General features: G+C 38.5%; 2 protein-coding genes across 2 annotated transcripts in view; one reads left to right on the top strand and one right to left on the bottom strand.

The window, feature by feature from the left end:
* The first annotated feature begins 48 nt into the window (after positions 1 to 48).
* ndufaf5 (NADH:ubiquinone oxidoreductase complex assembly factor 5) lies at positions 49 to 15,190 on the top strand. The gene is made up of 11 exons (XM_072581523.1): positions 49 to 424; positions 2,520 to 2,560; positions 2,736 to 2,799; positions 4,399 to 4,446; positions 5,827 to 5,930; positions 6,576 to 6,615; positions 9,919 to 10,116; positions 10,784 to 10,844; positions 11,198 to 11,281; positions 12,415 to 12,497; positions 14,996 to 15,190. Exons 1-11 carry the CDS (start codon positions 182 to 184, stop codon positions 15,080 to 15,082), a joined length of 1,053 nt encoding a protein of 350 aa, XP_072437624.1. The 5' UTR covers positions 49 to 181; the 3' UTR covers positions 15,083 to 15,190.
* Positions 15,191 to 17,575: 2,385 nt separating this feature from the next.
* The window catches only part of LOC140483403 (protein sel-1 homolog 1-like), a 28,876-nt gene continuing 21,608 nt past the window's right edge, over positions 17,576 to 24,843 (bottom strand). The window contains exons 13-17 of the mRNA XM_072581652.1: positions 21,690 to 21,855; positions 21,512 to 21,586; positions 19,973 to 20,145; positions 18,408 to 18,536; positions 17,576 to 17,823 (exon numbers count right to left, since the gene is read on the bottom strand). Of these exons, the coding sequence (XP_072437753.1) occupies positions 17,704 to 17,823; positions 18,408 to 18,536; positions 19,973 to 20,145; positions 21,512 to 21,586; positions 21,690 to 21,855 (663 nt within the window). The 3' untranslated portion in view covers positions 17,576 to 17,703. The remainder of the gene's footprint in view (positions 17,824 to 18,407; positions 18,537 to 19,972; positions 20,146 to 21,511; positions 21,587 to 21,689; positions 21,856 to 24,843) is intronic.

The raw sequence follows: 24,843 nt of genomic DNA on the forward strand, positions 1-24,843 counted from the left end.
GGTTGCCAGGCGCATGCGCTGTGCTGTGCTGACATGCTCAGCTCCTTCCAGTCGGCGGGGAGGCTCGGGTGAGTTTATATCCGGTCGCAGCTCCCGGAGAGCGGGAGAGAAAGGATAGAGGCAAGGACGCAACTGTTACCGTCACGCTTTCCGCGGCCTTCCCCCCCCACCTTGGGGATAGATGAGCGGGATTCCCTGCCGGCTCCGCTGCTGGCCCGCCCGGTATGAAAGGTGCCTGTTGTTTTTCTCCAGCCTCGGCCATCCTTCGGGCTCCGGGAGCATCGCCCGCTCCACCGGGTGGCGGCCTTGGTCATCGAGGTTGGACAGCCCGATGAACGTGTTCGACAGAAAGATGAAACGGCGGCAGAAAAACTGGGCGTCCTCCCTCCCCGAAAGCGGAAAATATGATTATCTGAAAGAGGAGGTTTGCACATTAATAAATCACCACGTTTTACAACGATATGTAGGCATTAAGTAACACTTAAAACCAATAGTACAAGTTGCTTGCTTGCTGTAAACTATGGCTGGAATATCTCTTCACACTCATTAGAAATGAGGCCATTTAGCCCCTCTGACCTGTTCCTGCCATTCATTGGGATCTCAACTCTTCACTCGTTTGTGGAATGTAAACATTATTGGTATGGTCAGTATTAAGAGTCCAACCCTAATTGCCCTTCAGTGGTCACTCAGCCTTGTCAGATGGCAATTAAAAGAATTGAGTCAGTCTCCTACACATCTGGAATCATATGCCCTCATCCTGTTTGCCTTTCATCACCTTTTAACCCTCATTGATCCTCAGTCAAGCATTGGTCTCAATTTTAAAATTCTCCTCGAATCCCTCCATAACCTTGTTCTTTCCTGTCTATGGCACCTCTTCCAGACCCAAAACCCCCTGCGTTGCTCTCTTTCTGGCCCCTTCAGCCTCCCTGATTTCAGACACTTCATTTAGGGGTGTGCCTTCAGCTGTATGGTCCCGCACACTGAAATTCGCTCTCCTCCTTTCAGGCACTCATTAAAGTCTGCCTTCTTGACCTAGATTTTGGTCACATTGTCCAAAAAGCAGTAGTTAATCAAACCCTGACTGATCTGCCCTGGCTTCAAAGCCTCTTTCTTATAGCCCTCAATCCTGTTATTTTTTTTAAAAATCTATCTGCCTCCGCTGTGATCTACCTCCACAATTGTCTGGTGTAGAGAATTCCAGACATTAATTACCCTCTACGAGAAGAAATTCTTTCTCATCTCAGTTTTAAATTCGATTAGATTCCCTACAGTGTGGAAACAGGCCCTTTGGCCCAACAAGTCCACACCGACCCTCTGAAGAGTAACCCTTCCAGACCCATTCCCCTACCCTATATTTACCCCTGACTAATGCACCTAACACTATGGGCAATTTAGCATGGCCAATCACCTGACCTGCACATCCTTGGATTGTGGGAAGAAACTATAATTCTGTTCCGTGATTTGAGATTACCCCACTAGTGGAAGTTCTCAACACCTACGTATCAAGCCCCCTCAGAATCTTGTATGTTTCAATGAGATCATCCCTCATTCTTTTAAATTGTAATGAATAAAGACCTAACCTGTTTAGCCATTCTGGATAAGTCAACCCATTCATCCCAACCTTGTGAATCTCTTTTGAACTCCTCCAATGTCAATATATCCAGTTTTAAACACAAGGATCAAAACTGTGCACATACTGCAGATGCAGCTGTACCAACACCTTGTACGGTTGGAAAGAGACTTTCTCATTGTTTTAATATCCAGTTCCCTCACATTGGAAAGCAAAATTCCTTTTGCTTTATTAAAAACTTGCTGTGCTTGTAAGTTAAATTTGTTATATTCAGAAGAACAACAAGATGGCTCTTTGCTTTTTGATAGCCTCTCTCTGTCTATTTAAACAATAGTCTGCTTTTGACTAAATCCTTACATAGCATGGTGTCATATTTTGTCTTAATGTTCCTGTGATATTTCATTCTGTTAAAGGAATTATGTAAATGCAAGTTGCTTGATTCTTTGATACCCTTGGGATATTCTGCTTAAAATATGACTCTAGTTTTGGTGTTATACTGATCATAACTGAAAATAAGTCTAAGGAATAGGGTGAGGAGTAGGCTATTTGATCCATTGAGTTTGTTCTGCCAGGTCTAGCCTTAACTCCTACTTTATGCACTCTGGAAGCAGATATAAAATATTTGGTTGGAAAGTGCCTGACCTCAAAGCTTCTAATTTGAGAGATCACCAGAGGAAACAAAATTATCTGTTTGCAGGGAGTAGGTAGGGGATGGGGGGACGGAGACACAACACCTTTTACGAAAACCTGGGAGAGGTGAGGGGGATGGGATTTACTGGATGAAGCCTGTAAGAGAGGAACAGGCCATTTGGCCCCTCAAGTATGGTTCTGCCAATCAGTTAGATCATGGCTGATCGATTATGAAGCAAACGGTTTCTTTATATTTAAGTTGCAGTCATGAGCTATCTTTTTATATCCTCTAGATCACAATAATTTTGCAATTGTGCAGGTTGGAAGCAGAGTTGTGGACCGTGTTTTTGATATTGTAAGGTAGGTTTGACATCATTGTGTTCTCTCTTCAGTAATCTCTTCAGTATTTTGTATATCTTCAGTGTGCTCAACCTTCTAATCTTTCTCTGTCTTCCAGTTCAAATGCTAGCACTATTTTGTGCAGAAACATGTTGGAAATTTTATGTATGTGTGATTTCATTTTGTTTTGCTTTAGAACTTTTCCCCTTGCATTGGACATTGGTTGCGGAAAAGGTTATATCGCAGAAAATCTAAACAAGGTAACATTAGCTCAGATGGTGGCAAATACTTTATTTTAAATCTGAAGGAGATGTATAAATGTTCATTCTCATTGCAGATCTGGTTTTAAGTTGTATCATCTTTAGTTCTCTGCCCAAAGGAAGGTCTGACCCACAGTGCTGTGATCCCCACCACAGGAAGGGCAAAGAGCCAGGTCCCAAATCTATCCAGGCAGACTAGGGATCAAATCCCGTGATGTCACCACCAATCTGAAGCAAGATGCTTCAAAGTTCTTTCCATCACATGGCTGATCGGGATAACCGAGGAGATGTCTTGCCCACTCTTCCTGCCCGCGACTGCACCAACGTGTGTTGGTAGCATTTGCAAGTTGAAAGTTGACCGACTTGGCTGCATAATGATCACACCTTCCTTGGCCGTTGGACTTGAACCCAGAGCTTCTGGCTCAGAGTCAGAATGCTATCCACTGCACTCCAATTGCGCCTATTTAAATCACATACCATATTAACGTTTCCCCTTTTTCCTGTATTGAAAAATGGTTTAAAATTGGTAGCTCTTAGAATGTAGAAAATATGAGCAGTTGGGTTATTGCAGCCTTCCAAAATGATATGTGATGTAGTTGTGCTTGCTGGTTGGTACAGTTTAGGCTGGTTTCTAAGTTAAATTTGAATTCCACCTGATAGCACACTTTAACTTTCTAGTTCTTACACCAGAAGTTCTGCACAATATTTTGTGGTATCAGACTTCTGTAATTCTCCCTGTATTATGTCTTTGTACGAACTGTCCTGAGCTGCAACACTACCATTAAACTCTGGTTTGGTCAGGATGTCTAATATTACACCAGCTGTTCTCTGTGACCATAAATGAATCAAACTCTTGAACATTGTTTCGGCCATTTTTGGAATACTGATCTGGTCTCCCTCCTATCGGAAGGACGTTGTGAAATTTTAAAGGGTTCAGAAAAGATTTACAAGGATGTTGGCAGGGTTGGAGGGTCTGAGCTATGGGGAGATGCTGAATAAGCTAGGGCTGTTTTCCCTGGAGTGTCAGAGACTGAGGGGTGACCGTAAAGGTTTATAAAATTATGAGGGGCATGGAGAGGGTGAATAGCACCCCTCCCCCTCCAAATAAAAGCTAAAGGTCATAAATACAAGGTGAGAGGAGAAAGATTTCAAAGAAACCTAAGGGACAACATTTTCATGCAGAGGGTGGTGTGTGTGGAATTAACTGCCAGAGGAGGTGGACGAGGCTGGTACGTTTACATCACTTAAGAGGCATCTGGATGGGTGTGTCAGTAGGAAGGGTTTAGAGGGATATGGGCCATATGCTGGCAGATGGGATGAAATTAATTCAGGATATCTGGTCAGCATGGACAAGTTGGACCGAAGGTCTGTTTCTGTGCTGTACAACTCTATGACTCATTCTTCTAAAACTGAAGCATTTCTTACATCTGAGAATCTAAATGTATATTTAAGTCTCTTTTTGTCAATTGCATAAAACCCTTATAGTTCACAGAAATTCAGATACCCCTAACAGAACCTAGTATTCAGAACAGTGAATAGATTGGAGTAATTCTGTGTAAAAGAAAAATTAGTTTGAGTTTTCTACTTGTTTCATTTCAGGAAACAGTTCAAACGCTCTTTCAAGTTGATATTGCAGAGAATGTTTTGGTAAGTACACCAATGGATTTTTTTATGCTGTGTTTTACTCGGAGTTTAGTGAAATGTATAACGATTATACCCTCAATTGTGATTTTATTCAGAGGGTATTGCCTTCACTGGCTAGGACTAGCATTTATTTCCCATTTCTTTTTGTCCTTGACAATGCGGTGGTGAGCGGAGCTTCTCAAACTGGTGCAGTCCTTTTGATGTCGAGACATTCAGTGTAAACATATGACTTCTAAACTGAAGGGAATATTTTCTCTCAACTCGCAAACAAAGTCATTATCTTCCTCTTTCCCATTGTTAAATTGGAAACAAAGGCTGTTTTGATCTCTGCGTCAGTTCGTAGACCTACTGCTACCACTATACTGTTGGAAGCAATGACCAAGCTTCTGGAATACTGAGCCCAAGAATTATTTGTTGAAAGAAATTAAGGAGGTACAAAATAGAAAGCTTTTATATTCATCCACTGCTAGTGCAGCATTTATTGTTCATCTCTAATTTATCAGCTGTGGAGTCACACGTAGGCCAGACCAGATAGGGATGGTAATTATCTTTCCTCAAAGACATTACTGAACCAAGTTAAAAATCACACAACACCAGGTTATAGTCCAACAGGTTTAATTGGAAGCACACTAGCTTTCGGAGGGACGCTCCTTCATCAATGTATAATTTCAGTTACATCACACTGCAAATTTTTGCTATAAATTCTGTGTTACGATCGAGCCCTCCACAATCACCTGATGAAGGAGCGTCGCTCCGAAAGCTAGTGTGCTTCCAATTAAACCTGTTGGACTATAACCTGGTGTTGTGTGATTTTTAAGTTTGTACACCCCAGTCCAACACCGGCATCTCAAAATCATGATTACTGAACCAGATAGATTTTTCCAACAATCAACAATAGTGTCATCGTCATCATTAGACTCTTAATTCCAGATAAAATTTGTTCAAATTCCACAATCTGTCATGGTGGGATTTAAACCTGGATTGCAAAACGTCAGCCGTGTCTCTGGATTACTAGTGTATTGGCAATATCACTAGACCATCACTTAGTGATTAATTGTTTTAGAATGTTGTGGATTGTCTCAGCTGCTGTGGTGGAATTTGTCACAGTTGACAAAAAACAAGCAGTGTTTTCAAAGCAGATTACTGGATTTGTATTGATCTGAGGCCTCCTCAATGAGACGGCAGCTCTTAAATTAAATAAAAATGTTTTCCAGCTTTGTAGTTACAAAATATCAATCAGGTAGTGCAAATTTTCAAGGAAGGAACTGTGTAGAAATTGAAATAGTGTTGAGTTAATTGTATGGTGCAGGTTTGCTCCCTTAATAACTGTACCAGTTGGACAGTTCTAATTTCGTAACTTGTGGTTTAAATGTTGTTTTACAGAAACATCCAGTTGAGACTGAAATTCCCACCTATCGTGTCTTAGCAGATGAAGAGTTTCTTCCCTTCAAGGAAAACACATTTGACCTAATTCTTAGCAGTTTAAGGTACATGAAGTGTGATTTTTGAACAACCTCAGCAAACTGAGTAAAACCAACTGACTGATTCCCATGGGTATAATTAAATCCTTATGATAGAGTGTTAACATAATACTGTGCAATCAAGATCATAAGAAATAGGAAGGGGTTAGGCTGTTCATTCCTCAAGCCTATTCCACCATTCAATTGAATAATGGCTGATCCAATACTCCTCAAGTCCACATTCCTGCCCTTTCACAGTAACCCATGATTTCTCAATTGATCACAAATCCATCTGTCTCAGCCTTAAATATACATAAAGACTCTGGCCCCACAGCTCTGGGTCGCATGGAATTCCAAAGAAACTCAAACCCATCTGAGAGAAGAAATTCCTCCTCATCTCTATTTTAAATTGATGCCCTTTAATTCTGAGAGTGTCTGTTCCAGTCCCAGACTCTCCCATGAGGGGAAGCAACCTTTTTGTTTAACCTGTCAAGCTCTTATATATTTCAATAAGATTGCAGGAGGTGTGATTTGCAAAGGATATAGATTTCAATTTTACAAAAGAATTTGATTTAAATTGATAGACAATTGAAAACCAAATTCATCCCAGATTACTTGTAATTGAAAAGATTGAAAACAATGTTTATTAAAATCTGTTTCTCTTATTTCCAGTTTGCATTGGGTTAATGACCTCCCTCGTGCATTCAAACAGGTGAGATTGCCTTCCCCAAATGAGAAGATCCAAAACAAATTGATTATACTTTTATTGCTTAACTAATGTTGGTTTTGAAAATCGTGTTTAATAGGTAATCTTAATAACATGATTTTGTAATTGTAATTTCAGTGTTTCCGAGAGATTTTTTTTGTATAAACGCATTCAGTTCTATATAAGCAGCCTTCATTATGTTACTTGTGTTATAATCTCGAAAACAACAATCTATAATTACGATCCACTGGCATGTAGCAATGAAGTGTAGAAAGTGACAGAAATAACATTTTGGCCTTGTTTCTATTCTGATAAGCCATACAAAGATGTTATAGCCCAATGTTTTCTATTTGTTACATCTGTGATCAAAATCATTCATCTTTATTTGATTTGAATAAACATTCAGTCCACTTATCATCTAACGTTAGTTTCCTGGGATAGTGCTTTCACTTTTCCCAAAAGGGAATGCACATACGGACAACCAATTCTTCATATTTTGTATTTGTCAACAGGAGAACACATCTGTGAAAGTGGTCTCACCCATTTTACTTTCCTGAAATGGTATTGTTTTAGGATACTGTCTGTTTTGATAAAAAATACACAGTTGGCTGTGCATCTAACTATGGTTTGGGCAAGGTTTCACATTTGTGATAAGAAAGAGGTGACCAGTCTAATAGGGTGGGCTATTAAAATAACTGATGTGTATCATGTTTAACAAGTTGTTCATACTGATTCAAAGAGGGAAACCCGTTTGAGATATGAATGAAAGCTTAGACAAAAATCAAGATTTTGCATAGAGGTGCATGGGAGGAATGATGGTATCAAAGGAAGGGAGGGGAAAAAAAGAGGCCATAGTATAAGGTATACGCTCTCATGGGGAAGTGGGTTTAGGACTGGAAGCAGTTACAGGAAGAGCTAGTCCATTAAGAAATTTAAACAGGATAAGGTTTGTAAATTGTGAATGTTAGGAGACTGGAACTCAATCTATTCAGTTCAGTTCAACTTTGTTGTCTATTCAAAAATTCTAAGACCATAATAGAGCAGAGCCGGCCATTCAGCCCATCGAGTCTGCTCTGGCATTCAATGAGATTATGGCTGATCCGATAATCCTGATCTTCACTTTTCTGCTTTTTCACTGTGAATACACTGTTTATACATTAAAATTGAAAATACATGAATAATCACATTTATAAATTACGGTGAAAGGTGTGTGAATTATATCTACTTATAGTTAAAATTTTAAATGAGTGGCATATGGGTGTTTATCAATTTTTGCAAAGGGGTTTACAAATTAACTCATTCACTCTTAACGAGAATCATGGTTTTTAGCCATGTACTGCTTCCTGGAGTGTTAATGTAAGTTTATTTATTCAGTGGCAACTTATTATTGGAGACAAAAAATGTAAAACCATGAGCTTAACAGAGTCTAAGATGAGCAATTATTTCAATTAAGTTAAAAAGTTTCTTGGGTTCAGTTTGAAGGAAATCTGACTGGGGTCAGAAGCAGGTGTTCTTGCTTATGTCACAAGATTTGGAGCAGAAGTGCCATCGACCCATCAGGAATATTCTTTCTTTCATTGTGATCATGACTGATATGATACTCCTCAACTCCACTTTCCCACTTAATCACGCTCTCAGTTCTGAATATTGTCAAATCAAGTGGTGAATGGTAGTGGACAATGAGGTAATTCACTGAAGGTGGAGGAGGCTCCACTAATATCCCAGTTTCAATGATTGGAGAGTCCAGCACATCAATGTAAGAGGTAAAGCGGAAGTGTTCGTATCTGTCTTCAGGTCTCTTCCCAAGCTCCCCAGCATCACAGATGCTAGCCATCGAAAATTCAATTCGTTCCATGTGCTATTTAAAAAAAACACAGCTGAAGATATTGGATCCTGAAAAAGCTATTGGCTATAACAACTCTGCAGTGATTGTACTGAAGACTTGTGGCACAGAACTGGGGCCAACCCCCTAGTCAAGCTGCTCCAACAGCTCCAACACTGGTGTCCACCTGAAAATGAGGGAAATTGCCTAGGTATGTCCTGAGCACAAAAACAGGACAAATCCAACCTGGCTAATTACTGCCCAATCAACTCTTGATGTCGGAAAACTGGTGGGAGAGGTGATCATTAGTGCTGTTAAGTGACACTGGGAAAGGAATAACCTTCTCACTGTCACTTGATTTCAGTTCTGCCAGAGCCACTCAGCTCTTACCCACATTGCAACTTTGGTTTAAACATGGACAAAAGAGTTGAATTCTAGGGGTGAAGTGAGAGTGACTGTCCTTGATGTCAAGGCAGCATTTAATTGAGTATGGCATCAAGGAGCAAAATTGGAGTCAACAGAAATCTAGGTGAAATGTTCCCCTGGCTAGATTCATATTGAGCACGAAGGAAGACGATTGTGTTGGTTGGAAATCAATCCAGGATACCTCTGCAGGAATTCCTCAGAGGATGTCCTCAGCCCAATCTTCCAAACAACACTGTGCGTCCCTAACCTCAAGGACTGCAGTGGTTCAAGAAGGCAGCATGCTACTACCTTCTCCAGGACACCTGGGGATGGTCAATAAATGCTGGCTCAGCCGTAGACACCTACATCTCATGGATCAATGAAAAATCTCACTGGCAAACAATATTTTTTACAAGTAAAAGAATATTTGATGTAAATCTTTTAGAATCAATGGTGATGTTATTTATAAGTGACAATAACACCAAAAATAACTAAAAGATAAAATATCTGCAATTCAGAATTTTATCTGGTATATTTTCAATGCCACAGCTTTATATAACAGTCGTATTTGAATTCAGAGTTGACCTCGCGAAGTACATTTGAATTGTTGTAAACAACACTTTCAAAATCACAGTTTCTGGTTGTGTTTGTGATTCAGCAATTACAATTATTAATTCCTTTGTCAGTGCAACACCAAGTTTTGTCAGGCCGGTTGTCACAATTTATATCCACATTCTGACCTTCCTAGTGAGATGATACAGTGAAGTTCAAAACTGAAATTAGCAACATAACTCTCAGAAACAGATCCTGAAAATAAACTAACACCCAAGCAAAATAACAGTAAACAGGGCAGTGTTAAACAAGGATTATCTGTTTCGGAATGATTAGATACATTAGGACATTCCACAGGAATGATGTTGAACAAGTTTGTTTTAATTTCTCATCATCTTGTAGCCCAAAATTACAGAATTGTTAGGTGAGGATATCTGGTTAAAACCTTCACCGACATGCACTTTGCTGGCTTGTAGTTTTCTCAGTTGTGGTGCCTGTACTGTTTACATTGATTATCCGGCACTTTGCAGATTCATTCTTCCTTGAAAGCAAATGGAGTGTTCATTGGTGCCATGATGGGAGGGGAGACGCTATATGAACTTCGTTGCTCTCTACAGCTGGCAGAACTGGAGCGTGAAGGAGGATTTGCACCCCACGTATCACCATTTACTGCTGTTACAGACTTGGGAAATCTGTTGGCGCAAGCAGGATTTACTATGCTAACCGTGGTACGTCAAACTAAATCGCTGCTAATTATGAAAAATTGTGTAACAAATTGAGATGTTGAACGATTCATACAATACTTTCTTAGCTGCTGTAACTGCTTTGCAGCTAAAAGTGATTTTCTACTTTTTTCATCACGTACCATCTCGATTCACTGGCCAAGAAGATAGACAAGAGAAATGGCCTTTGACTTCTGATAGTGTCATTTCTTCCAACTGTCAAGAGTAAAATGGCTCATCTTTGTTAAATGTCCTCTCATCCCTGGTGGAAGATGAAGAACTTGTTGAGATGAAGAACTTTTTGTTAACCCCATCAGATTAATGCCATGTCTTATTACACTTTGTTAGCTAATCAATAATCCCTTACTTGCATAAGTGACAACAGTATATCCATAAATAAACTAAATCATTTTTGTACTGTCTGCTGGTAGTGAGTGAGTTTGAGTTCGTCATCAACAGAAAACAGTGGAATTTCAGCTGAAACTGAGGACGAAAGCGAACCTCTGGCCTGCCCTTCTAGATTAGTCAGACATTTAAACAATTATTGTTTGGCCTTGTGAAATTAGGAAACTGAAAAGGGAAGAATATGAGTTGATTGGTTCAGTTATTTAAATATTAGTATTGCATCAAAAACAAGTGTTTTATATTAAACTGCATTTATTCATTTGTACAGGACATTGATGAGATCCTGGTCAATTATCCAGGAATCTTTGAAGTAATGGAGGACTTGCAAGGTGGGTATAGATGTGTGTCACACTGTTACAACTTAAATGCAAACTAATTTAGTGACAGGATGCAGTGTAATTGAGGACTTCAGTCATTTGAAATTTAATTTCCGAAATATTCTCTAAAAATATAATTACAAATAGTAAACTCAACAGAAGTTGCTAAAAATCGATGAAACAGCTTTCTGTTTATTGGTCTCTGTGAACCATTTCAGTTGAGGTGTACCAATACACCGACACCGAAGACAATTGTGGAATGAAACAAGACAAGTAGGCCATTTGGCCCATCATGCTTATGCTGGAAACTTGATGAGAATTTTCTTTTTAAAGTCTATCTTATTGTATTCGCTTTGAATTTTAAGGTATGGGGGAGAGCAATTGTGCTTGGTCCAGGAAACCTTTGTTGCACAGGGACACCATGCTGGCAGCTGCAGCAGTTTACAAAGGTGAGACCCTGAGAGTTAGAGTTCAAATTGAATTTGGTGTGAATTGAAACATAGGTTGTTTATTAATGGTTCCACAAATTATCAGTAACAAAATCAAATTGTGAAAAAAGCTTTGGTTTAAAGTTGTAGTTCAATTAGAAGAGCTCTTCATCAAGTGAAACTCTGCAATTTTTAAAAAATTAATGAAATAAGTTTGACTGCAGTTTGCTTGCCTGCAATGATACAGTACTTGATACTTGGCTGAAATTGTAGGTTAAAGTGAGGACTGAAATTGCTGACTTGCATGGGTCCTGACCCGTATGCAGGACAGGAAAGGCTATGTCGCTTTTATTGGAAGTGCTTTTTAATTAGACCTGAGCTGAGAGACTTAAGTGGTAAGCCTTCATTGGATAATGACAGTAAAGCTAAGCTTTAGTTCTCAAAACCTTTTTTTAAAAAAAACTGGTTAATTTGGAGTAATTTGCACAAAGTATTCTTTCCCATATACTTTTTAAATCCAACAGTTTCATCTGGGTGTTCACTTAAAATATTTTTGTGCATATCCGAATATTAGATGGTGCATTTGATCCAATCTGTGAATTTTTCTAATTGAAATTCTACAATTTTACCTTCATCCAAAGACATAGTGATAAGATTAGATCACTAATCGGATAGTAAAGGGTGGGCTGCCATTGTGCAAAGCAAATAATAGAACAGTGTAAATCAGTCAGCAAAGTGGGGTGACTGATCACACAGCATGTCCCTCTCCTTTAACTTGCTGGCCATATCCCATACTAATAACAGCGTGAGTTGTGAAGTTGCCATTATTTTTGAAGTTTACTAACTATCCTCCTGAGCTTGCCAGCAATGGTTTCAATTTGTTGCTATCTATTCTAAAGTAGCCATGATGTGGAGGTGCTGGTATTGGACTGGGGTGGACAAAATCAGAAGCCATACCGCACCAGGTTGTAGTCCAACAGGTTTATTTGACCATCACTTGACGAAGGAGCAGCGCTCTGAAAGCTTGTGATTTCAAATAAACCTGTTGGACTATAACCTGGTGTCATGTGACTTCTGATTTTATTCTAAAGTAACACTTGAATGTATGTAACAATCATGTTGAAACGCACTGCCTTTTTTGTCTGTCTCTGAAGAGATGTATGGAAATGATGATGGGTCAGTGCCAGCAACATTTCAGATTCTGTACATGATTGGCTGGAAACCCCATGAGTCTCAGGTATGTAGATTACAAATAATACTTGTAAAGTGCGGACATTCTTTGTAAAGTTTGGTACCAGAAATAGACACCATTCTGGTCCTAGCCAGTGACTTACTATAATTATAATGTGGAGGTGCCAGTGTTGGACTAGGGTGGACAAAGTTAAAGATCACACAACACCAAGTTATATTTCAACAGGTGTATTTGAAAGTACAAACTTTCGGAGTTACCTGAGTTGTCTAACTAGTTATCTGACGAAGGAGCAGTGCTCCAAAAGCTTGTACTTTCAAATAAACCTGTTGAACTGTAAGTCGGTATTGCGTGATTTTTAACTATAAATATTGAGTTAGGAATGATTGTACTAATTTTAAAATCAACCTTTTCATCTTGCCACATTCAATGCATTGTGCATCTATACCCCCATCTCCTTCCCAGGCTTCACCCCTGCTAGAATTGATCCATGTTGTTTATATAGCCTCTCCTTAGTCATCTAATCAAAGTGCAACACAAAACACTTATCTGCATTACATTTAATTTGCCATTTGTCTGCCTGTTTTGCCACTCGTAAATCAGTGAGTGAGAAAACATGACAGAGTCAACTAAATATTTCAATGTACCGGACTGTCGTGGTAGTGTTTTAACTGCTGCTAAGAAACTGCTAATTGTGGAAAGAGTACATGCCTTAAAGCTCTGTGATTGTAGCTTAAATAACTAACAACTGCAGTGGTTAGGCAACAAGTTTGCATCTGCAGTTCCTTCCATGTTCACACGTTATGTAGAGAAAAGCTGCTTCTGTTAAGAAACCTCCATGCAGCTTGCAACACCTGTCCTCTTAGCTGGGAGGAACAGTGCCAGCAATAGGGAGCAGTTTGATGTGAAATCAACAAATAGACCCTAAGTTTTTAAAAATAAACATAGGCAGTTTTGGTTAAAATTGCTCCCTATCATGAAACTGACTCAACTAATAGTAAAGTAAGTCAGGTTGAGAAACCGAAGCTGTCAACCTACAAATGTTTTATGAATTAAAACCATCCCCATTGTTTTCATTTTTCTCTTTATCTTGCTTGCTTGTTTCGTTAATATTTGATAATCACCATAAGAAGAAGTAGAAGCAGGTCCTTGGATCATGCCATCCATTGAGATCAGGGCAGAACTTGTGTGCTGAACTCCACTTTTCTGCATCATTCATCTCCCTCATTCCTTTAGTATTTAAAAGTCTGTCAATCTTTCCGTAAAAACTGAGCATTCACAACTTTCAAAGATTCAGAACCCTTCTAAGTGAAGAAATTTCTTATCTCCATCTGAAATGGCTGTCCCTTTTTCCAGAAACTGACCCATAGTTCAAGACTGACCAGTTTGGGTGCAGTACCTTATCAGTATTTACCCAACCAAACTCTTTGAGAATTTCAGATGTTTCAATGGTTATCTTTATTATTCCAAAACTGAAAGAATATAGCTCTGTCTACTCAAGCTTTCCATTTAGGATAATGCCTTCATCCCAGGACCAACTCTGTTGAATCTTTGTTGCACTGTCTTTTGGGTGGGTATATAACTTAGGAAACTAAAACTGTACACAGTGCTCCCAAGTGAGGTCAAACCATGCTGATATGTTATGCTAATCTTAAAAGCCCTAATTTTGCACAGAACTCTCCTGTGTATAATTGAATGCTTTTTGAAAATTCACTGGTTCACCTTTACCTAGCCTGCTGGACAGAATCTCTGAACAGATCATGTCTTTCCTCTCATGTCCATGCTGCCTCTGTCCAATATATAATGATTTTCTAACTTAACCCTGTTAACATATGCTTCCTTGCTACTTGTTCATTGATCTAATCCTTGTCCAGTTGATATGAGCCAGTCCGTTACATGCTACTTGCCAGTTTAGGTAGCTTTAATCCTATAAATAGTTCAGTTTTCACACTTTACAAAACATTTTGTACCATTAACCATTCAAAAAAGGAAAATAAAGTTCATTCATTGACTACATCATGCTATTCTAGATTTAGATCTTGCTATATAATCAATGATATGAGCCATGTGTTTTTAAATAGTGATTGTCATTTTGTGTGGAAAACCTTTTACGATCCAGTTGTGCCCGGTCTTAGCTGTATTTATGCTATCAATCAAAAACAACACTCAGCAGTTTTATTATTACTAATACATGCAGCCAGCTTGATTAACTGGAATTGAGGAGTTTGATCAAAGGAGAAAGTTTTGCTGGTTGTGAGTTATGCGAAGAGTGTAATAAGCTGGGAAATGTTATTATCAAATTTTTCTTAAAATATTTGAAGATAATAAAAGAGGAAGGTATTTAGGAAGTTTAGTTGTTTAAACTGTACAATTAAATTGTCTTCCTAAAGTTAAACATTTTTCTTTGGAAAGTCAGTAATATTGAAGAGGAAATGTTTGAGTATCATCGATTGTGTGTGTTTGGTATGTGCAACCTTGTCTGTTCATGTACACAGGAGTCACTTAATGTATTATTTACTTCATTCATTGTCTGTGTTTTCTTTCAGGCGCAGCCAGCACAGAGAGGCTCTGCTACATTCTCATTTGGTGATTTAGGCAATATATCCAAACGGATGACAAAAAAGGATAAATAGAGCTTTAAATAATCGTAAACAAAACCTTTTATATTTAATTAAAAACAGAATGCCAAATTTGATCTACATAAATATAAACAATAAAGAATGTATATGGTCCTTTGCAAAGTGGAATTTTATTGCTTACTGGGTCTGGCTTTATATCCTGGCCAAGATGGAAAGCAGCCTTTTGCCAATATTATAAGATGCTAAGTACAATTGAGCAGCTTGTATGACTTGTACTGTACTTATTCAGTCATCACCTTCCCTGATAACATGATTGAGACCTGGAGTGCACCGGTTTGAGGGAATTAAAGCCATGTTATTCCAGAATACGTTATTCTGGAATCGGAGATATTAATTTATATTTTCATGGGTTGAACTATAGAGTTGCTAGCATGTTGCTGCTTCATACCTGGCTTTTGGCCTACAGTAATTACAATAATAGAAGATAACTTTATGTTGCAGTAGGACCATCTGCACAAAGATTACTTAATTTAAAAGACCTGGAATTGAATATTTTAAAATGAATTAGAAGTACTGTAGGTACTCGAGTAATAGTTAAACTTAAGATTAAATTTACAGTTGACTATTACATGGATACTCCTTTTGAGGGGCTGAAATTCAAGCCTGTCAAAATTCCGTACTGTATCATTAGTAGAAGCCAAACTGATCTCTAAACAAATCATCAAGAAAAAAAATGATAATTCTGAAAACCCAGTGTGGAACACAACAGTCAGTGGACTGGAAGACCAGGAGCGGAGTGGTATAACAGGCAGACTGGAAAGCTGGAGCGGGATGTGATGGCCGGCACATTGACTCATAAACTTTGATCTTTTATCTGTGAGTAACTAGGGTCGGCTTTTACATGAGATTGACTATTACTCTAGTATATACGGTAATGATTAGTTGTTTTATAGAATGGTTGCGTACAGAAACAGGTAGTTTATCTTGTTTAGTCCAACAAGTTAGGTGCTTCAACTTCAAGCCCTTACTCTGTAACCCTGTAAGTTTTTTCTCCCCCAACAATTGCTTATCCAATTCCCTTTTGAAAACTACAATTGAATCTGCCTCCACCACAATCTCGGGCATTCCTGATCCTAATCACTTGCTGAATTATAAGTTTAATGCCACATCACCTTTGTTTCCATTCCCAATTACTTTAAAACTAGTGGAAGGGCAAGAAGAACACAAACAGTTTCTATCTACTTTGTCCACCCAATCTCCTGACAGATTGAGTGATTAACTGAGGCATACAAATGAGGAAATCAGTCTCTACTTTAAATTGGCTGAATTAAGCAAGAGTGGTGATAATGATCCCAAGAGTAGCTTCACCTTGTTAATTTTTGTTTGGGAGGGGAAAAATTAATCATGGCTGTGGTGTCCATCACAACTCAGCAACTCCTGCTGGAGTTGCACACAAATTGTCATTGGATAAATGTAAGTTTAGATTTTATTGTGACGTTTCTGGAAATTGTAGCCTATGCTCTAATTTCCTGGCATTTTGCTAAATTCTGGAATTCCCTGTGCCAAAACAGCCTTACTGTTGAAAATCAATGACAGTCAGACATCGGCTGGAGTCACACCAGTTTCTGTATCACTGCCACTTAGACTTAAACAATAGAAGCATTTGGTTGTCTAGCCGCGTTTTGAACCATTGCTGTTAGATTGCAAAGGTCACGTACAACTCCACTTTTAGTCTCTCAACTGCTTACTGTTTGGTATTCTATTCATAATATTTGTCACTATGTATCTCCCAGTTCCCCCCCCCGCCCACTTTCTCTGATGCCCTTGTTTCCAGTAATCTCGGATAATGGGCATTCCCACATAATAAGGATTCCAGCTTTGTGATCTCAGGTCCCAAGGAGTGCAAGTTTGAAAATATCTAATTCAGCAATCCATCATTGGAATGGGTTAGACTACATTGACATTTTTATCAGGATATGACAGAATGCTTTCAAGAGAAACAATGCTCCAGGATCAAACAGGAGAGCAGCGATAACCTAATTTAGTCGCTCCACTCTCATTGTTTGATTGTCTCATACTCCTCTCCATATTTTCAGATCCAACAATATGCACAGCTGACTTGTAGGTTTGTTTTCTCATCAGGGTTTTTTAAAAAAAAACTTCAAGATGAAAATAATGGAGTTAACCTGTAATTCTGACTCCATTGTCTGTCGGACCTAACTTAGATGAGAATTCTTCCACAAGTACAGAATTCTGCATGTCTGTATGAAAAGTCCCTCTCCTAGATTTTAAATTTAAACTCATACTTTTTATTAAAGAGTTTAATGATTGGAAAGTTAACATTAATATCTGTATTCATGAAATATTTAAACCATTTGTTATATTAACACAAATTGTGCAAGGATTACTTTGTGTTACTAATGCATCATATTTATAACAAGTAAACTGACATTCTTTACTTAGCCTGTGACTATGAATAAAAAGAGCAACTTAAGACAAAGATGACAATCTGAAATCAGTGACATTTTGATTGTATTTAATGTCACAGTGTTGAAACTTGTACCTTAAGTGATTACATCAATCTCTTCTGAGAGTTTTTCACAAAAAATCTAAATTTGTGAAGCAACCAGCAAGCAGCAGTCTGAAAGTTAGATGCAACTTCTTTGGCATGTCATCTAGACATGCCTGTAGGCCATCAGTACAGCCAGGAGTAAAGTTAAAATCATTATCAGAAAAAGATCCCAATGAGGCCATAGCAATCGATCCAGACTTGTATGTTTCCATACTTCACTGAGCTGCAAAGATAAAGGTTATATTATCAACACCTCTCTATTAATCCAATGTTTCTAATCAAGTAGTTTTTTTTCCCCCCTTAACTGAATCCTCTCAATTTAACTCTTCTCCTGAAAGTATATTGCTGAAAGTATACCCTTGTTAAAGTTTTCATGAACAATCTACCCAAATAAACACCAAATTCTATGCATTCTGCAAGACAGAGATTTAGATATTTATATAAAATCTTTTCTGGGTACATTTTCAATGCTACAACAGACTGCAGTTTATAAAGTACGCCTTTGACTGCAAAGTGGTGTGAGACATCTGATGATCATTGCTATATAAATGGGTGTTTCTATTTTGTGTGTTGTTTTAGTGTTAGCGGTGGTTAAGGCTTCAGCGACCTGAATCATATTCCCTAAAATTCCTCCAACTGTTCCCTATTTTTTAAAAATTACTCAAAAACCTTTTATAGATAAGCAAATGTAACAGGAATTTTGCCAACTATGCTGCTCCAATCCTCTCCCCTCCCCCACCTACCTATTTCCATCACATGGCACCTCAGGACTTTTTTTCACATAAAGAAATGCTATATGATACTTACATTAGTATGTTGAATAGAATGGATGAGATTTATGGCTCCCAGCTTACAAAGTGCAAGGAAGACCGGTATTTGTGCATCTGCACTGGTTTCTGCAGCCAAATCGTAGAATCTTTTAGCCAAATGAAGATCCTGAAGAACATGTAAATTTATTGAAATATCATTTAGGTTCAGTTAGGTGTTGCAATGTTTGTTTGACTTATCAGTGAGGATAGATGAAAGAAACGTGACCTTCTCAATCCTGTGAAGAGGTCATCTTTTGAGATTACATTTACAAACTAGTTCCAGAACCAAGAAAGATAAAGGGGAACAGGATCAATCCAGATCAAATTCTGTATTGATGTCAGGAAACGTTTGTTCAGCTACAGTATTAACATGTAGAATGGAAGAGTGAAGATGAAAGGCTCTGGAACCTTTGAAGACATTGGGTCCTTTAATTGGCCAGGAACGCTGGTGTAAGGTTTTTCTGGAAGAAAAAACTTCTGTCCTTATCATCCCAACCTTGTCAAAACAGTGACATTCTCCAAACTAAACTGATTTTTAAAATGGGCCAGAGCGGAGATTTAAAATTTTACATCGATTAATAATACTGGATGCTAATGACGGTTATTCTATATGAAAGATATACTTCTAGCAGCTTTATAAAGAGGAAGGAACTGTCATGACACTACAAAGATCCAAAACACCTTTACAATATCTTTTTGTCACTCTTTTGAATCCAGGCTTATCATTGGAACAAACAGCATGATTGATGAGAATAGAAAGGCAAGGACATAGTTTTGTCCCACGTGAAAGATTTCTAATTTCTGGCTCAGTTTTTTTGAATTGGGTGAATATTAAAGAGTGCCAAATTCAAGCATAAGCTAGTGTAATTTAAACACATGCCTGTTTCAAAAGCCCAAGTATATGCTGAAGAAGAGTTAAAGCAAGAAAGAGGCCAAACAGCCCATCAATTCCATCCTAAAAACTTCCCCTTTCCCTCTTAAGTTGCACTGCATCCTACACAACAACAAAAACAGCCTGGAATTTCTGTTGAGGTTTCACAATTTGGAACATTGTCATCTCAAGCACTGCAATGGTTTGAGGTGATCCATCATTCATCTACTCAAGTCAAGTAGCTAACACCAATAAATTCAACACTGGCAGTCCATACGTGTGCTGAATAATGTTTTAAAAGTCATATGATTTTGGATTTTGGAGCGCTGCTCCCTTCATCAGGTGGTTGTGATGAAGCTGATGAAGAAGCAACACTCTGAAAGCTAGTGCTTCCAATTAAACCTGTTGGACTATAACCTGGTGTTGTGTGATTTTTTAACTTTGTACACCCCAGTCCAACACCGGCATCTCCAAATTATGATTTTGGAGGTCATTTAACCCCATCAAAAGAGTTCTAAACCTTCAAATGTAGCCCCTCACATCCCTTAATGTTTTGTGCAACAGTTTTGAAGATGTGATATTTTCTTATACAGTGACTATTTTTAAGGTGCTTGTTACATGAATAATTTCAAGGCCCTTTGAAAAATGATGTATATTTTCATTCAGGGAAGAGAGAGATGACTGATCCTTACCTGCTCTGCCCCAAGACCATGTTCGTACATGTATGCTAGATTGAACATAGCTTGTGCGCTGTGTTGCTGTTCTGCAGCTAAGCGATAGTGAATTGCAGCTGTTTCATAATCCACATTCGTTCCATAGCCATAGTAATAATAATCACCCAGTTTAATCCGAGCATAGGAATAACCTAATGGTCAAAACAATGTTTCAAAATGTGATTGAAGCATGATGTTTATACATAGATTATAAATTAACTGACTTGCCATATTTATATCAACTCACTTACAAGCTTTGAAGATTTCCTTAAAGAACTGGTGAACTTGGGTCTCCTATGCCTTTCCTTTACAACATTCAGTCAACTCAAAATCTCTCAAGTTTAGGAAAGGGAGGGGAGGTGAGATAGCAACAATTCCAAGCCTGGAAGGTGGGCGTGGAAGAGAAGCTTACCCTCTAGGGAGCAGACCAAGCAAGCAAGAGTTCACATTGCAACATGGGAAACTTTTAAAATTTGCGTACTAACAAAGCGAGAAATCAAATGACCTGCAATGAGCAAACTGTGAAATTAAAAAAAGTGCTAGAGAAACTCTGCAGGTCTTCTCACATCTGTGGAGAGAGAAACAGAGTTAACGTTTTGAGCTCAATATGACTTTAGAATTGAAAGGGACTTGAAAATCATGGGGTTTTTTTCTGCACTCCACTGATACTGCTCCTATGCAGGGAGGTAGTGTACATCGCTATTATATTGATGAACCTGATGGACTGGGCTGTAGGAAGGGAAATTGGATACATCCAGCTAAGCACAAAAGTTATATAGAGATAAACAAGGCTGAGAAGTGACTGGTGAGTGCTTTTGAAATATGTACCTTTGCTAACAGTTACACTATAATCATGCTTAGACTTTTGGGAGAAATTGAAGACCATTAACTAATGCCAATGTTGTGTTATTAAATGGTTTTTTTAATACAACCTTAGAAAAAGCTACCAAAACCTTCAGAATTGATCACACTAAGCACATGTTGGTCACATTGCTAACAACAAGAAGCTAAATATGCTTGTGGAATGACTATCATGTTTTCATAGCAAGCATACCCCTAAGCAATTTTTGATTATCCATGTGCTTTGCTCTGTTGCAAAATTTGCCTCTGCGACTGTCACCTCCCACTGAAGCCAGCATCGTTTGTGGAGAGAATTGATATCAAAATTGTATCACTCCAAAGCCAGCCAAATAGGGAAATCTAAACAGTCTTACTTAACTTCAAAGCTATTCAAATAATAATTATATGCTACATATATACTCTACATATAAAATGTGCTTTTGAACAGTCATTTAGGGAAATAGATCACTTGAGTCCAGGCCAACATAAATTACTCAAGTTGTTTTTTTGTAAACCATCAGTTCCTGATATATATACCTTTTATACAAACACCCATAAAGAGGACTAATAATCCACTGGTGCCTTAAGTCTTTGTGAGATACCATGTCCAAAACTAACAGTTGTATTTTTAGATAAACTAGTAGTTTTCCACCATGTACCTTATATATACATCTGTACCTTGAGCTGCAGCTCGGTTCCAGTATATCAGAGCCATGTGGTAGCAATCAATCTGTGAGAGGAGTGCAGACTGCTCTATTAAAACAACAGTACATTTCACAGATTTTACTTTTTTTAAAAGAAAAAATGCAAAGATAGAATTTTTGGAGAGATTAATGTGTTCAGTTTCTGAACCTACCATACTCTAGAATGTATGCTGCGTTGCTTTGAGCCATTTCGTATCCTTGCTCGGCAAGGAATAAATACTGAAGAAAGGCAGAATCGATATTGTTCTCCTTGTAGGCAAAATATGCAGATAAGAATCTCTCAGTCCATTGGCCTCGTTCACAAACATTTCTATACAGCTAAACATGGAAGACATTGATATATTAAAGGTCAAAAGTAAATAGTCAACTGAAAGATAAGGTTATAAGTTTGGAAATAAAAACCAAATTTAATTCAATTTTAAAAAAGTGAATATTGTTGAAAAGAGTGAAGTGTTGTCAAAGCTGCTGTTTTCAGCAGACAATGTCAAATTTCAAATGACTGCAGCAATTTATACTGCAGGAGTTGGCAATATCGTCAGAATGGCCGAGGTGTTGTCATTGCAAAAAGGAACTTCAGGCTTCCCAAATACCTGGTAATTTAATGGAGATGAAAGGTTTGAACATATCCTTTGCATGTGTATATGAATTTTTGTCACTCCTAGCAAGCAAAAATGAACCATGTTATGAGCTCAACAGATTATCTTAAATTGGATTAGCATTATCTCAAATTAGCACACTCGTAATTGTTTTGCAATTGTCCAATTCTGGAATCATCTCTAACTAGATGTTTACATGCATGGTTTTGGTGAGTACAGTCTTAACTCCTATCACAAACAATTGAAGGAACAAGCTCTTTGATTTGATCAGCCAGTATACACCCAATGTACTGGGCATCTCACCTGCACTTCGTTCAACTGTGAGAATACCATCTTGGACTCATGGCAGCATTCTGTTAGTGGAAATGCCAGTTAAATAACCACTGCATAGTAGCAGTATGAAAAGGCTTCTTTAACTTGTTCAAATTTTTGAGATACTGTGCCAATGCAGGATAATTTGAGGTAGACCGAATACTTTTTTCAGATTAAAAAATGTTAGCCTGTGGCCTGTTTGTGAGTTTGCAGGATAAACAATGATCAGGTTAGCCATTGTCCTGCCAGGGAGCTTTATTTTTGCATCAAGCTTTCAAGGTGAACAAATGACTAGGCCTCAATTTACAGGACTGCCGATGAAGCTAATCTTATAGCACATGGAACTATAGGAATCCCAACATATAGATGGATTGGTGAAGATAAGCTTGTGATAAACAATAGTGCAGATACCATTACTAGATTTCTCAACCAACACATCAAAGAAAGGGAGCTTATATCCATCTTAAAACTGAGTCTGAGTGGAGGATGCATCATATTAAAGTGTGTAAGGAAATTCATACATACAGGCTGCAGTAGTACAAATTGTTGAGATTGTTTGAAATTTGATATTCTCATCTTTGCCCTGAGCGTAAGATGAAAAGCTTCAGTAAATATCTCTTTTCAGCAACATCCGTGATCTGTACAACCAAGTGACTTCATAAAAACTTATTTAACTGTTAAACTGATTCAATACTCAGTTTGCAAGTAGCTTGGTGGACTACCAGAAACTGCCCTAAAACTAGCAATAAAGAGATTCAAAGTTTGTGAGAAGATTTGTAGCTCGGGTGCTCGTTGTTGTAGTTCTGTTTGCCGAGCTGGGAATTTGTCCCCTGTCTAGGTGACATCCTCAGTGCTTGGGAGCCTCCTGTGAAGCGCTTCTGTGATCTTTCCTCCTGCATTTGTAGTGGTTTGAATCTGCTGCTTCCGGTTGTCAGTTCCAGCTGTCCGCTGCAGTGGTCGGTATATTGGGTCCAGGTCGATGTGCTTATTGATTGAATCCGTGGATGAGTGCCATGCCTCTAGGAATTCCCTGGCTGTTCTGTTTGGCTTGTCCTATAATAGTAATACAGGAAAGCCACACACACAGACAAAGTCCTAAACTATGAAAGCAACGAACCCACACACAAAAGAAGTTGCATCAAGACACTATTCAAAAGGGCCACAACACTCTGCAGTACACCAGAACTGCAAAAAGAGGAAGAAGAACACCTATACAATGTATTCGCCAAAAACGGATACCCGCGCAATTTCATCAACAGATGCCTAAGGGAAAGACAACTGAATGAGGACATGCCACAACCCAAAGGACTAGCCACACTACCATACATCAAGAGCATTTCCGAACTGACAGCCAGACTACTGTGACCACTAGAACTCATAACAGCACACAAACCAACAGCCACGCTCAGACAACATCTCACCTGAATGAAGGACCCAATACCCAGCATAAGCAAAACCAATGCAGTGTACAAAATCCCTTGCAAGGACTGCACAAAACACTACATAGGACAAACAGGAAGACAGCTAACGATCCGCATCCATGAACACCAACTAGCCACGAAACGACACGACCAGCTATCCTTAGTAGCCACACACTCAGATGACAAGCAACATGAATTCGACTGGGACAACACTACTATTATTGGACAAGCCAAACAGGGAACAGCCAGGGAATTCCTAGAGGCATGGCACTCATCCACGGATTCAATCAATAAGCACATCGACTTGGACCCAATATACCGACCACTGCAGCGGACAGCTGGAACTGACAACCGGAAGCGGCAGATTCAAACCACTATAAATGCCGGAGGAAAGATCACAGAAGTGCTTCACAGGAGGTTCCCAAGCACTGAGGATGTCACCTAGACAGGGGACGAAATGTCTGCAACATAAAGTCCCAGCTCGGCGAACAGAACCACAACAATAAAGAGATTCTTCAAATACAATCATAGTTACATAGGTGGATCAGTAAAACAAATCATTTAATGTTAACACCCAGCATACCACTCTCTTAATAGAAGCAGCTACTAAAACGAAAGATATGTCTAGGTACTGATTTCATCCTCAAACACAATAAAAACAAGTTTTATTTCAAATAATTAAATTAAATAATTTGTTTATGCCAAGTGTATCACACGAAAGAAATCTCTGCAGTGAATATTAAAATATCTTGGAGGTTTTAACGCTGGATACTTGTACAGGTTGAGCATTGTCTGTCCATCTCTACAAGTAAACCTTCCATACTGACCAAATGCTTCTCTTATGAAAATATGACACTGAACTCAACATGACACAATTCTTATTTATTGAACTTTACCTTTTACAGTGCCACATATTATAAAACAGGAAAAAAATGTATTGATAAATAAACAAATACACATTTCAATGGTATATTGAT

The sequence above is a fragment of the Chiloscyllium punctatum genome, chromosome 11 (assembly GCF_047496795.1).
Source record: "Chiloscyllium punctatum isolate Juve2018m chromosome 11, sChiPun1.3, whole genome shotgun sequence".
Classification (NCBI taxonomy): Eukaryota; Metazoa; Chordata; class Chondrichthyes; order Orectolobiformes; family Hemiscylliidae; genus Chiloscyllium; species Chiloscyllium punctatum.

Coding starts and splice junctions, on each gene's coding strand:
- ndufaf5 (XM_072581523.1), top strand. CDS start 182: ATGAGCGGGATTCCCTGCCGGCTCCGCTGCTGGCCCGCCCGGTATGAA. Junction 2,800..4,398: donor TCGCAGAAAATCTAAACAAG/GTAACATTAGCT, acceptor GTTTCATTTCAG/GAAACAGTTCAAACGCTCTT. Junction 6,616..9,918: donor TCCCTCGTGCATTCAAACAG/GTGAGATTGCCT, acceptor GGCACTTTGCAG/ATTCATTCTTCCTTGAAAGC.